The sequence below is a fragment of the Haliotis rubra genome, unplaced genomic scaffold (genome assembly GCF_003918875.1).
Source record: "Haliotis rubra isolate DU_JTF1 unplaced genomic scaffold, ASM391887v1 Scf75, whole genome shotgun sequence".
Taxonomy (NCBI): Eukaryota; Metazoa; Mollusca; class Gastropoda; order Lepetellida; family Haliotidae; genus Haliotis; species Haliotis rubra.
The window spans coordinates 2,387,056-2,402,339 of record NW_025767468.1 but is presented as its reverse complement, the minus strand read 5'-3'; the positions used below and the strand labels follow the sequence as shown (position 1 = coordinate 2,402,339).

Here is a 15,284-nt window from a genome sequence, read left to right as displayed (position 1 = left end):
TCTGTTTTATATAAACCATACAACCAAACAAGACAGTGCTGTATCGAATCACCAGACAGCGATACCCAACATCACCTTAAAAAAAATTAAATTTAAATTTAAATTTAAATAAGACAAGCAAGAAGTTTCCAGTGCGAGTTCAATGAACTAGGGAAAAAGCTGAACGATAGTATTGCTGCATGAACAGGATGTCATCACACAGCCAATGCTTATATAATTATGTAGTTAATACGGCCTGATGGAGGTTGGAAAGGCATTCCTGGGATTACAATGGTTTGTTACCGCAATAATAGCCTGTCATGACACTTGAAAGGTTCGGTTGATGAAGATAAAGACGTTACCTTAAAATGTGTTTGAAGTGTAATTGCACAAGGAAAGCGTTGCTGACACGAATACATTGCACACTGGAGTGAAACACAAGAAAGGCTGTGTTTTAGGATCAAGAAGTTTTAATACTGTGTCAATAAAACCTGAAATTAGTAATCATTTCGCCAAACGATGTACCGGATGTGATTCAATCCCGTTTGGGTATTTCTTTCCGGTTCTATTTATTCCTATTTGATAACGCTAATAGTAATTTAGGAAATTGAAGTTGTTCACATTTACACAGCGAGGAATTGAAATTTGATCACTATCGCATGAATTTTTGTAAACAGTGCCACTGTCAACGTGGATTTTATCTCTTTCATTATAATCATTGTCTTATTATTTCATATGACACAAATCCAATAGTCTCAATAGTAGCACTTTAAGGAACCTATTTCACCATTTTCGCGGATATTCAATCATTTTCCAGAAAAACGACATTTTCGTGTTGACTGAATCCCTCCTTCATCCGTCGACCAATTTGAACAATCCAGTTCAATTTGAAATTGAATTTTCTCCTCGTTATTTTCTTCTAAAACAAGGCAGATGCAGATGGCTTTCCCTAAAGTTGAGTCTCCCAAGGCGGCGTACATGCCTTCTCCCCATCACCGGGATCTCAATCCTCATCAGGACACACACGCATGCGCAAAATGTCCAGTAGCTAATGCACCTAATTCTAGTTCAATAAATATGGCAGGTTAATCTCAAATTGAAATTTCGTGTTTCAATTTTTGCAATATGTCTTTTTCCGTAAACGATTAAACGTATATTTTTTCGCTTGCAAACCCTGGCTTTCAACTCAGTTTGATCATTGCGCAATTTTTATCAAAAATTTTAAGAAATACTTTTCAGTTTTTAATTGCCAGGATTTTAGTTATTCGGTCAGTGGAACATATGTAACATTTAAAAGATAGCCTTCAACAAGTTGCACCTTATTAGAAAAGTAAATAAATAACTCATCTGAAATCAGTTGTGGTGATTTATGTTTTTTCTTTATTCATTTGTCAATCAAAATGTCTGAAACACAAAAAGCAAAATATCATCATTGTATACTATTCAAATTAATGCAGGATCGGCTGATCTTCATTAATTATTATTTTCATAAATAAGCAGGGCCCATTCGCTACCAAGGCTTAATAGACGATGGAAGTGTTGTGATCATTCAGTAGCGTAGACAATGGCTTTCTCGTCACTTTACCGTTACATACTCTCAAGGAGTGAGTGAGTGAGTTTATTTTTACGCCGCACTCAGCAATATTCCATCCTTACGGCGGCTGTCTGTAAATAACCGAGTCTGGACTAGACAATCCAGAGACCAACAGCATGAACATCGATCTCCCCAACTGGGATACGATGACATGTGTCAACCAAGTCAGCGAGACTGACCACCCGATCCCGTTAGTTTCCTCTTACGACAAGCATGGGTTACTGAAGATCAATTCTAACCCGGATCTTCACGGGTTTGTCTTAAAGAATACATGTTAGTGCATACATGTTATGAAAAATACATTATCGGAGTGGCATCGCGGATTGGACCCCAACCTTGAGATCCACGAACATGCGGTGATGTAACTAATTCAAATGAAACAACAGATGAGGCTCAGATCGTGACTGAGATAATACAATAACAGACATGAGAAACGTGATTACCTCTCTGTGTAGTAAATAGAACAAAACTATGCAGATCTATGTGATAGTCATTCAAGGACAAGATGGCCATGTGTCATCTCGATGAAATCAACATTTATGTAAGTAAAGTAAGTGAAACCGACTGAGAAGATGACACGCAGACTGGAAGATGTTAACTTTTGTTGCTTAAGTTAAGGACGAATACTCCTTGGAGTCAATTATAAGTATTTTCTGAGGACAGCCTGCGTAAGTAATTTATAGGGGCAAGAGAGAGGGGGTGACTGCCCCGAAACTTGGTCAGCGCTGTATGCCTACGGTGGGCTGGCCTAGTGGGGAAAAGGTTCAGTATGCCTGCGGTACTGTGGCCTAGTGGGGAAAAGGTTCAGTATGCCTGCGGTAGGGTGGCCTAGTGGGGAAAAGGTTCAGTATGCCTGCGGTGGGCTGGCCTAGTGGAAAAGGTTCAGTATGCCTGCGGTGGGCTGGCCTAGTGGGGAAAAGGTTCAGTATGCCTGCGGTGGGCTGGCCTAGTGGGGAAAAGGTTCAAGTGGGCCTGCGGTCCAGTATGCCTGCGGTACCGTGGCCTAGTGGGGAAAAGGTTCAGTATGCCTGCGGTGGGCTGGCCTAGTGGGGAAAAGGTTCAGTATGCCTACTGCGGGGGAAAAAAGGTTCAGGCCCGCTGGCCTAGTGGGGAAAAGGTTGTCAGTATGCCTGCGGTACTGTGGCCTAGTGGGGAAAAGGTTCAGGTATGCCTGCGGTGGGCTGGCCTAGTGGGGAAAAGGTTCAGTATGCCTGCGGTGGGCTGGCCTAGTGGCCTAGTGGTGAAAAGGTTCAGTATGCCTGCGGTAGGCTGGCCCAGTGGGGAAAAGGTTCAGTATGCCTAGGTGGGCTGGCCTAGTGGTGAAAGGTTCAGTATATGCCTGCGGTGGGCTGGCCTAGTGGTGGAAAAGGTTCAGTATGCCCGCGGTGGGCTGGCCTAGTGGGGAAAAGGTTCAGTATGCCTGCGGTACTGTGGCCTAGTGGGGAAAAGGTTCAGTATGCCTGCGGTGGGCTGGCCTAGTGGGGAAAAGGTTCAGTATGCCTGCGGTGGGCTGGCCCAGTGGGGAAAAAGGTTCAGTATGCCTGCGGTAAGGCTGGCCTAGTGGTGAAAAGGTTCAGTATGCCTGCGGTAGGCTGGCCCAGTGGGGAAAAGGTTCAGTATGCCTGCGGTGGGCTGGCCTAGTGGGGAAAAAGGTTCAGTATGCCTGCGGTGGGCTGGCCTAGTGGGGAAAAGGTTCAGTATGCCTGCGGTGGGCTGGCCTAGTGGTGAAAAGGTTCAGTATGCCTGCGGTAGCCCCAGTGGGGGGAAAAGGTTCAGTATGCCTGCGGTGTGGCTGGGGGAAAAGGTTCAGTGGGGGGCTGGCCTAAGGTTCAGTATGCCCGCGGTAGGGTGGCCTAGTGGGGAAAAGGTTCAGTATGCCTGCGGTACTGTGGCCCAGTGGGGAAAAAGGTTCAGTATGCCTGCGGTACCGGGCTGTGGCCCAGTGGGGAAAAGGTTCAGTATGCCTGCGGTAGGGTGGCCCAGTGGGGAAAAGGTTCAGTATGCCTGCGGTAGGCTGGCCCAGTGGGGAAAAGGTTCAGTATGCCTGCGGTGGGGTGGCCCAGTGGGGAAAAGGTTCAGTATGCCTGCGGTACTGTGGCCTAGTGGTGAAAAGGTTCAGTATGCCTGCGGTACTGTGGCCTAGTGGTGAAAAGGTTCAGTATGCCTGCGGTGGGCTGGCCTAGTGGGGAAAAGGTTCAGTATGCCTGCGGTGGGCTGGCCTAGTGGGGAAAAGGTTCAGTATGCCTGCGGTGGGCTGGCCTAGTGGGGAAAAGGTTCAGTATGCCTGCGGTACTGTGGCCCAGTGGGGAAAAGGTTCAGTATGCCTGCGGTAGGGTGGCCCAGTGGGGAAAAGGTTCAGTATGCCTGCGGTACTGTGGCCTAGTGGTGAAAAGGTTCAGTATGCCTGCGGTGGGCTGTCCTAGTGGTGAAAAGGTTCAGTATGCCTGCGGTAGGCTGGCCCAGTGGGGAAAAGGTTCAGTATGCCTGCGGTACTGTGGCCTAGTGGGGAAAAGGTTCAGTATGCCTGCGGTGGGCTGGCCTAGTGGGGAAAAGGTTCAGTATGCCTGCGGTACTGTGGCCTAGTGGGGAAAAGGTTCAGTATGCCTGCGGTAGGCTGGCCTAGTGGGGAAAGGTTCAGTATGCCTGCGGTACTGTGGCCTAGTGGGGAAAAGGTTCAGTATGCCTGCGGTGGGCTGGCCTAGTGGGGAAAAGGTTCAGTATGCCTGCGGTACTGTGGCCCTTAGTGGTGAAAAGGTTCAGTATGCCTGCGGTGGGCTGTCCTAGTGGTGAAAAGGTTCAGTATGCCTGCGGTGGGCTGTCCTAGTGGTGAAAAGGTTCAGTATGCCTGCGGTGGGCTGTCCTAGTGGTGAAAAGGTTCAGTATGCCTGCGGTAGGCTGGCCCAGTGGGGAAAAGGTTCAGTATGCCTGCGGTACTGTGGCCTAGTGGTGAAAAGGTTCAGTATGCCTGCGGTGGGCTGTCCTAGTGGTGAAAAGGTTCAGTATGCCTGCGGTGGGCTGGTCCTAGTGGTGAAAAGGTTCAGTATGCCTGCGGTGGGCTGGCCCAGTGGGGAAAAGGTTCAGTATGCCTGCGGTACTGTGGCCTAGTGGTGAAAAGGTTCAGTATGCCTGCGGTACTGTGGCCTAGTGGTGAAAAGGTTCAGTATGCCTGCGGTGGGCTGTCCTAGTGGTGAAAAGGTTCAGTATGCCTGCGGTAGGCTGGCCCAGTGGGGAAACAGTTCAGTTGTCTTGCCGAAGGTACAGGTATGAATTTTGATTCCCGTTGGGTAAGATATGTGAATCCAATTTCGGGTGTCCGCCTCCGTGATATTGCAAGACAATTGCTAAAAGCGGCGTAAAATCATTCTCACCCAGTTCATGCTTGTTGTTGAAGCCGTAATTTAAAAACAATTAAAAAAAAATTATTTGTTGAAGCCGTAAATTGGTGATACGACGGTCATGTTGTGTAAGCTGATTGTGTTTCAGCGTAAACTGACGTGGTCCAGTAAACTCCGTTTATAACGAACTGGTTATTTTTGTCCCAACCACTTGCATATATAGTCAAAGCGTATAACGTACTACGGGTATAACGAACTAAAGTCGTTTGAACCCTTGTATACTGGAGATGGTTCGAGCTACCAAAGCCTATTTTGCCTGGCGCAGATATCACTTCCTTGTTTGTCAGAGACAGCAAAAGTGTGTGAAAGTTTCTACTACGAAAAGCAGCACGCAAAAAAACATTATGTAGAGGTGCAACCGGTGAAAATAATGTTCTTTCGGATGTAGATTACTTTATCGATAATGAATTATCTTTCTTATCCTTTTACGATTTGCACATGATACACGTGCAAGCAGGCAATCGTGACATTTACTAAATGCGTACACATATTGGGCAATAAATATGCTCGACTTAAGCAAGTCTCTTGATCTTTCACTGGACAAGAAAATTCAACTGAGCTTAAACTTGTACGACCCTGTTGGGTGGTCGTTTTTCTATCAAATTCAAAGCCTGTCTCAAAGCATCTATGTCGAATCATCCCCTCTGTCGACTTGACGGTGCTGCAGAATCGCTTAGAGATTTACATTTTTATATGTGATCGTACACGGACGTTCACACCCTAATCAGATCGGTCTGATATTTATTCCAGCATTGTGTTTATTGTACCGGTTTTGAGCAAGCATGCAAATATTCAGCCGTCAACTGCATCACCATGTTGATTAAACCTACAGCTCAACTGCCAACTGCGGTGTCAGTAATCTGTGTTTTGATATACACCATGTACAAATTTCCTCCCGTAATTTTCAGACTAGGCTGCCAAGCAAAAACGACCAAAGTGATTAGCTGTCGGTTTGGGGTAATACTTAGGGCCAGTCTACCAGTTAATTACTTGATGTTTTCACCATACATGCTTTGATACAATAATGATAACTGACAAAGTCCTGCGGGTTTATTTTGTCAGCGCCTCCAAGAAGAATTTCCACCTCCGAGTCTGAGATCTGTAGTGAGCGTGGCACTAAAGGCTGATAGGTGTTAAGAAAATTGACACGGCAATACTCCTCACCTTTCTCGAGAGATTGGTAATGGAAAAACGATATGTGTCTCGCAGGTGTTAGTAAAAACATCCATGGCGCCTGTGGTATTGGCACCAGTGGTATTGGCACCAGTCTGGTCTGCATAATATCTCTCTGCTTTGTTACAGAGGCGATGTCCCTATCATTGCACGATCGGTAAAAACAGTGGTACATGTGGCTCTGTCTGTTCGTAGTGTCAATTTCAGGTGTATATAAAACAACAGTTTTATGAAACTTTTAAATATAATGTGGCGTTATTCGGGAGATATAAACATGCTTCTTTGCCTTAAAGGTTTTTTCTGGTATGTTTGTAATTAAAAACTCAATATCGGATCCGTCACAAGAAGGAGTGAGTGAGTATGGTTTTCCGCCGCTTTTAGCAATATTCCAGCAATATCACGATGGGGGATACCAGAGATGGGCTTCACACGTTGTATCCATGTGGGGAATCGAACCCGGGTCTTCGGCGTGGCGAGCGAACGCTTTAACCACTAGGCTACCCCACCGCCCCTCATCTAAATATATACCATGACATTTGGCCTGGTTATTCCTTCTTGAGGGGGCGGTGGAATAGCCTAGTGGTTAAAGCGTTCGCTCGCCACGCCGAAGACCCGGGTTCGATTCTCCACATGGGTACAATGTGTGAAGTCCAGGCCATTTCTGGTGTCCCCCGACGTAATATTGCTTGAATATTGCTAAAAGCGGCGTAAAACTAAACTCACTCACATTTCGATGAAGACGATGTTCAAAGTACGGCAGTCATGAGGTTAAGTTCAACGACTGTTCAGACATTCATTAGCTCATGCAAAAAAGAGGTTTGTAAATCAAATTCGGAATTATTGCTTTTCTGCCATACATATTAAAGGAATTCATTTATAAGTTTTGACATTTCTCCGATTGAAAATTTTGAATTGTGTAGGATAATATCTTTGCAATCAGAGAAAGTATCAACGGGGATTTCGGAACTGATGGAGACTGGAATACATATACCCTATTGCGGTAAAATGTTCAGAGACTTCAGACTGTTTGTAAGGGTTTGGTGGCCTTGTGGAGAATGCTGCTGTCCCTTGTCACACCAAAGACTCAGGTTCGATTCCCCACATGGATGTAAAGTTTATTTCTGGTGTCCCCGTGGCATTGTGGATATATTGCTAAAACACAGTAAAACATCGTTAACAAAGCTTATATGTTTTACCATTTTATAAAAACTTAATCTAATCATTGCTAAACATCTGTACACTTTCGCTCATGATGTTGATCACTGGATTGTCTGGTCCAGACTCGATTATTTACAGACCGCCGCCATATAGCTGGAGTATTGCTGAGTGCGGCGTAAAACTAAACGTCTAGAGGGATGGGGGATTCGTTCCTGCTGAGGTTCAGCTGTTAACACGAGACGTCGTGAAATGCCATTTTGAAATGGAATCACGTAACGGACATCAGTCGGGACTTAAAGTAGATGCAATATCAAAGCCTTCGCACGGTCAAGTTCACAAGCTACAGACTATTTGAAAAGGTCTTTAAAAGTTTCTCTTGAAGCAGAACGCCACTTCACTCAGTCTTCCCGCTTCCAGTTCCAGGTCCTGTCCGAGTATTGAGGAACGTGTCACGTACCACGACGTCAATACACCTCAGGTGGGACCGGCCTCTTGACTTTAATGGCGAGCTGCGCTACTTCACGGTAAGTGTGTTAAAACGTCAATGCTTTTAGGACGCTGACTTTGATGTCCTGTTGGTGTGTGTCCTAGAGTAGGAAATTGGTTTATTTACTGGTTCCATGGAGATGTTAGAAGCTACGTCATTATGCTGTTTTTCGATTAACGTTCACAACGCTGCAGGCGGTTTTCCTCGCCATCTACTTAAGCTTTCGATGCCTGTGTAAGATCTCGGTCAAAGGTCAAGTTTGATCTTTTATAAATCGGTTCGTGTAGAATAAGATTTTTGTTTGAACCTTAATGTTGTAATGTCCGCTGTTATGGTAGCTGAAGTATGATAAAATAACTTTGTTTAATTATTATTTGAAGATGCATGTTTAAAGGTTAATGATAATGTTATCAATGATAATACATTTGCGATGCTATCCATCGAAAGGTCCCTATTTAGTGTGCCCTTTAAGAACATCACACCTAAACATGTAGGGACTCTATTAGAACAGAGATTCACGGCATCCTCGTTTGTAGCAAGAGCGTCTGAATACATCTGGTAATATGGATTAGTGACAAGGTTGATACTCATACTCATACTATCAACCACTGGATTTTCTCGTCCAGATTCCATTATTTACAGATATCCGTCATGAAGATAGTATATACTTTATGCAGCGTTAAACATCATGCAGAACCAAGTATCAATATCCCCAGTTGAGAATGAGACTTGCGTGTCACGTGATTGGAGGCTGACTGAGAATTGTCTTGGAACATCCTGTAAATATCCTTATGTCATCTCACGAGTTCTCTCCCGCAGGTGTCGTGCAAGCCAATTACATCCCTCTTGAAGAGAAGTTACAATGACGACAAAAGAGCAATTACACTGCCGGTGGACACTTATGAATACAAGATGGAAAGGTTACGTCCTGCTACTCAGTACGCATGCGCAGTTAACGCCAGCACGGTGAAGGGACCAGGAGCTGAAGCTCGAGTAACTGTCTGGACAGATGCGCCGGGTAAGCTATCATTAAAACACGAGGGCGGTGGGGTAACCTGGTGGTTAAAGCGTTCGCTCGTCACGCCAAAGTCCCGGGTTCGATTTCCCACATGGGTACAATGTGTGAAGCCCATTTCTGGTGTTCCCGCCATGATATTGCTGGAATATTGCTAAAAGCGGCGTAAAACTAAGCACATTCACTTACTAATTAAGACACGATATGATGCTTTGCGTCATAAAGAGGAAAGCGCTGAAGTCGGTGACACCACTGATTGTGAATTTGAGATACAATGGAATTTGTAATGTGTGATATTTGTGGGACAAATTTTTTTTCCACAACTGTAAAAAAATACAGTGTACAAAACATTGTTGACTGCAACGAGTGATCAGGGTTTAAAAAAAAAAAAGACATGGATTTGTATGACAGTTTAGTAATGTACCCATGATGCATTGTAGATCCCATGAAACCCTTGGAGCCAATCATCGTGGAGGTCTCCGACCACACCGTGACCCTTGACCTCCGTGACGCAGGGGACCAAACTGTCAGGTGATTCTCTCAAACTTTAACAATATTTATCGAACTTACCATTGTATTTTCCAAATCTACTGTTATGTAGAATTTGGCTTCCGCTCATATTATTAAACCAACAGCAGTACCGATGGATTGAAATGAACCCGAATATTCCTTACTGATATTTAGTTCTACGCAGTCGTTGTTCTAAGGCAAAGAGGGGGCGGTGGGGTAGCCTAATGGTTAAAGCGTTCGCTCGTCACGCCAACAACCCGGGTTTGATGCTCAACAATGGTACAATGTGTGAAGCCCCGCTGTGATATTGCTGGAATATTGCTAAAAGCGGCGTAAAACTAAACTCACTCACATTGTTCAAAGTACGGCAGTCATGAGGTTAAGTTCATACGTTCATTAGCTCATGCAAAAAGACTAAACTCATTCACTCACTTCTAAGGTAAAGGGGCGGTGGGGTAGCCTAATGGTTAAAGCGTTGGCTCGTCACGCCGAAGACCCGGGTTCGATTCCCCACATGGGTACAATGTATGAAGCCCATTTCTGGTGTCCCCCGCCGTGATGTTGCTGGAATATTGCTATTGCTAAAACCAAACTCAGTCAGTCAGTCTAAGGTAAAGAAATTTTTACCAAAAGTACTAGTAGTAGTACTAGTAGTATTAGTAGTAGTAGTAGTAGTAGTAGTAGTAGTAACGTTATTGATTGCACGTATACACCAACAGCCTATTAGCCAACAGTAGACAGTGGCCACTTGACAGTATGACCCATTATTGCCCATTACACAAATATGGTTAAATTGGTATGGCACCATTTACTATCCAGTACACCAACTCTTTTGATCTAACGGCACCCTGTCCATTTCAGTTTCTATCGGCTAATAGTGGAGCTGTTGTATGAGAAGCTTCGTCATGAACGCTCGACGCCCCAACATCTTAACATCAAAGACGACTACCAACGGGCCAGCCGCCACGGAACGCGTGTGTATGTCGCCGCCCAGCTCGACAGAGATGTCGTTAACGGGAAGTTCGTCGTCGGCGACAACAGCACGTACGGGGGCTATTACAATGCCCCTTACAGCGGGACCAGACTTATAATATATGGTTCGGAGCCTTCTCTGTTGTTGATGGCGTGAGTACACATTGTTTCTGTTATAATATTTATAATTTTGTAATAAAAGAAAAGTATTCAGGATATTTGAAAAATGAATTCAATTTGTTTGGTTGGAGCCAAATTTAGAATAATCACATGCCCTTTACGCAATATCCTTTTTTCAGCAGTGCACCACACGAAACTAAAACTTTTTGCATTTTAACTTATTGTTAAACAGTGTGGACATTTTATTGGCTTTAATGTTTTGCTTTTCACACAAGTGATTTTTTGATTTTTTCAGACCGAAAGACAAACATTCTCAAGGATTGAGAGACCAGTCTTAGGTAAGCTACAAAAAATGAAAGGACATTGAAATGTTTATATTAATTCAAAAATACTAAATATTCAGGCGTGCACCAGCATTCCACCTGTATGACTATGACCTGTGAAGAATCGAGTCTGAACCAAACAAACCCGTGATTAATATTGTGAGCAACGATCGTACGTCGTGTTGGTACAATGATGCGCAATCAACCAAATCACCCAGTTTTACACCTGATCTATTTTGTCTCATCGTATGACCAGCGTGGGTTGCTGGGAACCTGTTCTGATCCTGAATACTCACAGGGACATATTCAAACATGATATGGACCCTGTGGATCCCGGGTCCACTACGTCTTGGATTGGGTCAGTCGCCACTGTGACTGGTAGATTGTGTTTCAATGTCACCCGACGTCGGGAATTGTGATCATAATATCAGAAACATTGTTTATTGGACGTCCTAGCCACGTTGCCAGGTAACAGTGCCAACAACATAGATGTGTGCAAAACATACATAACACTCCAGGCTAGCTATTCTCGAAGCGTTCGTAGCCCTACGAACTTCTTAAGCCCATTCTTAACACATTGGGTACGATCAAAATTAAGAATTCTTAGGGGTACGAACGTTTCGAGAATAAGGGCCCAGGCTTACATGAGTGAGTGAGTGAGTATGGTTGTAGAACGCTTTTAGCAATATCACAGCATTGATTACTGTGTAGGATTCACACGTTGTACCCATGAAAAGAAATATCGTGACTTGGAATCACTTCACTATGGTTTGTGTTGGAGTAATCATGAAACATTCCCATGATCCCAATGACCGAGTGATCATAGTCATTTGATGTCAATAGTCACCATGTACTAGTGGAGGTGGTAGTTGCCCTTGCATGCTGCCAATGATTTTTCTAGTCGAAGTTTTATTCTTTTCAAACCGGATTGATTTAGCTGTGATATTACTGTATGTTGTAAAAAGAGTAATCACTCATTCACACCTCAAATTAAGGCACCCAGTTGCCCAGTATTCAATTGGCTTTGCAGTGTTAAGTCCCTTGGGCACGCCAGGAACCAATTATTGTTTTTTGAAATTCCGATCTCCCGATAAAGCTTCTAGGTTTGTGAACACCATGTCTGTGCTCGATGGTTTCAAAGTGGTCAACACAAAAACATTTATCACTTCGGGTTTTCTTCCCACATTTAGCAGACAACCGTGATTTAACTTTAATACTGTTCAAAGCAAACCCAACTGAATTACCGACACTTCAAAATTTGTTGTAAAATATCAAAGTCGAAGCCAATATCATGAGACATCGTTCATGTGATTATCAAATTTGGAATTTTACAACCTGATTATTATCGAGATCTTTCTCAACTTGAGTACAGCGAATATCAACTCGGAAACTTGACTCCATGACCTTATTGGACCCAATTCACGGCATGCCTAAAAAACAGGTACACTGCAATCCAAATCGCATATCACTTTGGTTGACTGTACCCGCAGGACCTCATCACGTTTTTCATGCTTAAGCTCTCTGGTGATTGTGTCGAAGACATATATAGCCAAGCAACGACGTCGTTCGGTGTTGGAAGTCGTTCCTCACGGCAGCGAGGCGGACGCAAGACAAACCCGTCAGATTGTTGTGCTCAGCGGAGGGAAGGGTCGGAAGACGAAATTTGACAAACCGTGATTACTGTCTCCATGGAAGCAAGCTCTCCTACATATGAGCGGTGTTTGGTTGGGCTGTGTTGCGTGAACTGCTATCTCAGATTGACGTAATCTGGGTTTCATTTCACTATGTACATTGCGCGTGGTAGTGGTTATCCGTAGGGTATATTAAGGCTATTTTTGGTGTACATTTCAGTCTTGCGAGCTCTACTAAAAGTTGATATCGTAGTGCGTATACTTATAGGCGTCATTACAAAAAAGTAGGTCGTATATTTACTAGTTGATCAGCAGGTGGTACAGGTTGGTCAGCCGATGGTACATCAATTTGCAGTATTAAGACTGCACATTTCTGAAGTTTAGCTCACCTTATATTTACTTGTGACAATAATTCTATCGCAGCGTCAACAATTGTTTATTTCATATACGGTGTTTACCCTGTTGTTGTTGCTCTCTTTGGTGAATATATATTTCTCCGAGGGACAATCAGAAATATATACTGTTTACTTGTATTGCACAACTGCTGACTCTGATAAATCAGAAAATATATTCCTGCAACTGACACATGTAAGCTATGGGAACGGGTATTTGCTGTGTCGATTGGCATAAATCCATGAAATGGGTTCGAATCCCGATTGGCACTAATAATGTTTCTAGATTCGTTAACCCTCATACCTCTGGGTTTAACCCTAAGCGGCAAAACTCCAGCACCAACCTCGCGGGTTTTCTTCCAACTTTAGGGGCGGGGCGGTAGCCAAGTGGTTAAAGCGTTCGCTCGTCACGCTGAAGACCCGGGTTCGTTTCCCCACAAGGGCACAATGTGTGAAGCCCATGTCTGGTGTCCGCCCGCCGTAATATTGCTTGATTATTGCTAAAAGCGGCGTAAAACTAAACTCACTCAAGCTGAAACGTGAATACTGTTCAAAGGGGCGATAACTCAACAGCTACTATCACCAGATCATCATTTTTACCACAAGGAAGAGGACTCTCAGGATCCAATAATTATTGGGTATTAAAATGGATTCCGTCCGTGTGTGCGTGCGTGCGTGCGTGCGTCCGTCCGTCCGTACTCCGTGCACATTTGTCTTTTCCGGAGCAGAACTCTAAAACCGCTCAACATTTCTTCACCAAACTTGGCACATAGATAGATCTGGTGGTGTACTGGTGCCTTTTGGTAGTTTTGGAATTCTGAATAAAATATTTTTGGCATTTCCATGGCAACAAGTTTGACATAGACTGAAATTAGTGGTAGTGCTCTTTTCCGGAGCAGAACTCTAAAACCGTTCAATGTTTCTTCACCAAACTTGGCACATAGATAGATCTGGTGGTGTACTGGTGCCTTTTAGTAGTTTGGAATTCTGAATAAAATATTTTTGGCGTTTCCATGGCAACAAATTCGACTAAGACTGAAATTGGTGGTAGTGCCATTTTCCGGAGCAGAACTCAAAAAACCGTTCAATGTTTCTTCACCAAACTTGGCACATAGATAGATCTGGTGGTGTACTGGTGCCTTTTGGTAGTTTTGGATTTCTGAATAAAATATTTTTGGCATTTCCATGGCAACAAGTTTGACATAGACTGAAATTGGTGATAGTGCTCCTTTCTGGAGCAAAACTTTAAAAACCTTTCAATACTCTCCTTCCACTTGTCTATATACACACCTAAATATTTGACATAATCATAAACCGTAGACATAATCATGAAGAGTATTTTGCCATTGCGGTGGATATTGATGACTTTGTCTTCTTGTTTTCGTTTTTAAGTTTTGCGTTATAAATGGAACCTGATGACGGAGTTTCTGTTTCAGTTCGACCTGTAAAGGCGGCACCCCAGACCAGCCATGTCCCCGTCATCATCGGCGTCCTCGTCGTCTTCATCCTCCTCATCATAACCTTCGCTGTCTTGTTGATGGTGTGGAGGTACGTTTTTACACAACAATATAGTTTCGTATCAATACTTGTCATTCACATTTTAGTTTCGTATTTTATTTTTTGTCGTTTTGTATGTTTATCTCTCATACGATTTGTTATAATAATAATTATGATATTATGATACATGACAGGGCGATATGGTACCTTTCGTCTCCACTTCAATCAGATATTGCACTTGTATCAATGTAGTCATGAACCGGAGCCATTTGCTACTTAGTTGTTTCGGATCTTTTTATTGTCGGTTTTCATGACAACCAACTACAGTCAATGAACCTTTGATGACCTAGCTGTAATTCCTCACAAATCAATCAAGTGGTCTCTTGTTGTCTTTTTCGTGTATTTTTTCTTCTTTTTTTATTTGATATTTTTTGTCATTTTACCACTGCTCGCAATGATTTTCTCAAAGTAACACCGTTCTTCTGTGATGGTTGAAGGCCGCTGTCAGCTGACAGCGTGTTAATCAATTTTTGATTAAGTGCCATTGACACTTCGGAACAAGTCCCAGACAGCGATATTAGTCAGGTGCTTGAATCAAGCAGACAAAAGACCATTCCATTGGCAGGGGACATGAGCGTTTCATTCCTGTTTGATTTGGATAATCTAATAATGTTTTATTGGTCTAATCATTATTTCAAACCTCTGAGTCTGTAAAACGGCATATATCTATCGGCGTTAGCGACTGCAGTATATATTTGCTGCTTTTAACACTTATATAAAATGAACTACGCATACAACGAACGCGCTTATAACAAACTGACGGATATAACGAACTGACGGATATAACGAACTGATGGATATAACGAACTGACGGATATAACGAACTGACGGATAGATATAACGAACTGACGGATATAACGAACTAACGGATATAACGAACTGCTTGTTGGACCCATGATCGCTGCAGTTTCAGTCCAAATGCCCACAACGAACTATGGTTACAGGGAACTAAAATTAATGGTTCATTCAGCGTTAGAA

General features: G+C 43.5%; 1 protein-coding gene across 1 annotated transcript in view; it reads left to right on the top strand.

Moving 5' to 3' along the window:
* LOC124260087 (receptor-type tyrosine-protein phosphatase T-like) overlaps nucleotides 1-15,284 on the top strand; it is a 205,708-nt gene that overhangs the window by 133,533 nt on the left and 56,891 nt on the right. The window contains 7 exon segments of the mRNA XM_046694336.1: nucleotides 7,717-7,823; nucleotides 8,606-8,804; nucleotides 9,242-9,332; nucleotides 10,173-10,372; nucleotides 10,375-10,436; nucleotides 10,699-10,741; nucleotides 14,186-14,297. Coding sequence (XP_046550292.1) covers nucleotides 7,717-7,823; nucleotides 8,606-8,804; nucleotides 9,242-9,332; nucleotides 10,173-10,372; nucleotides 10,375-10,436; nucleotides 10,699-10,741; nucleotides 14,186-14,297 — 814 coding nt within the window.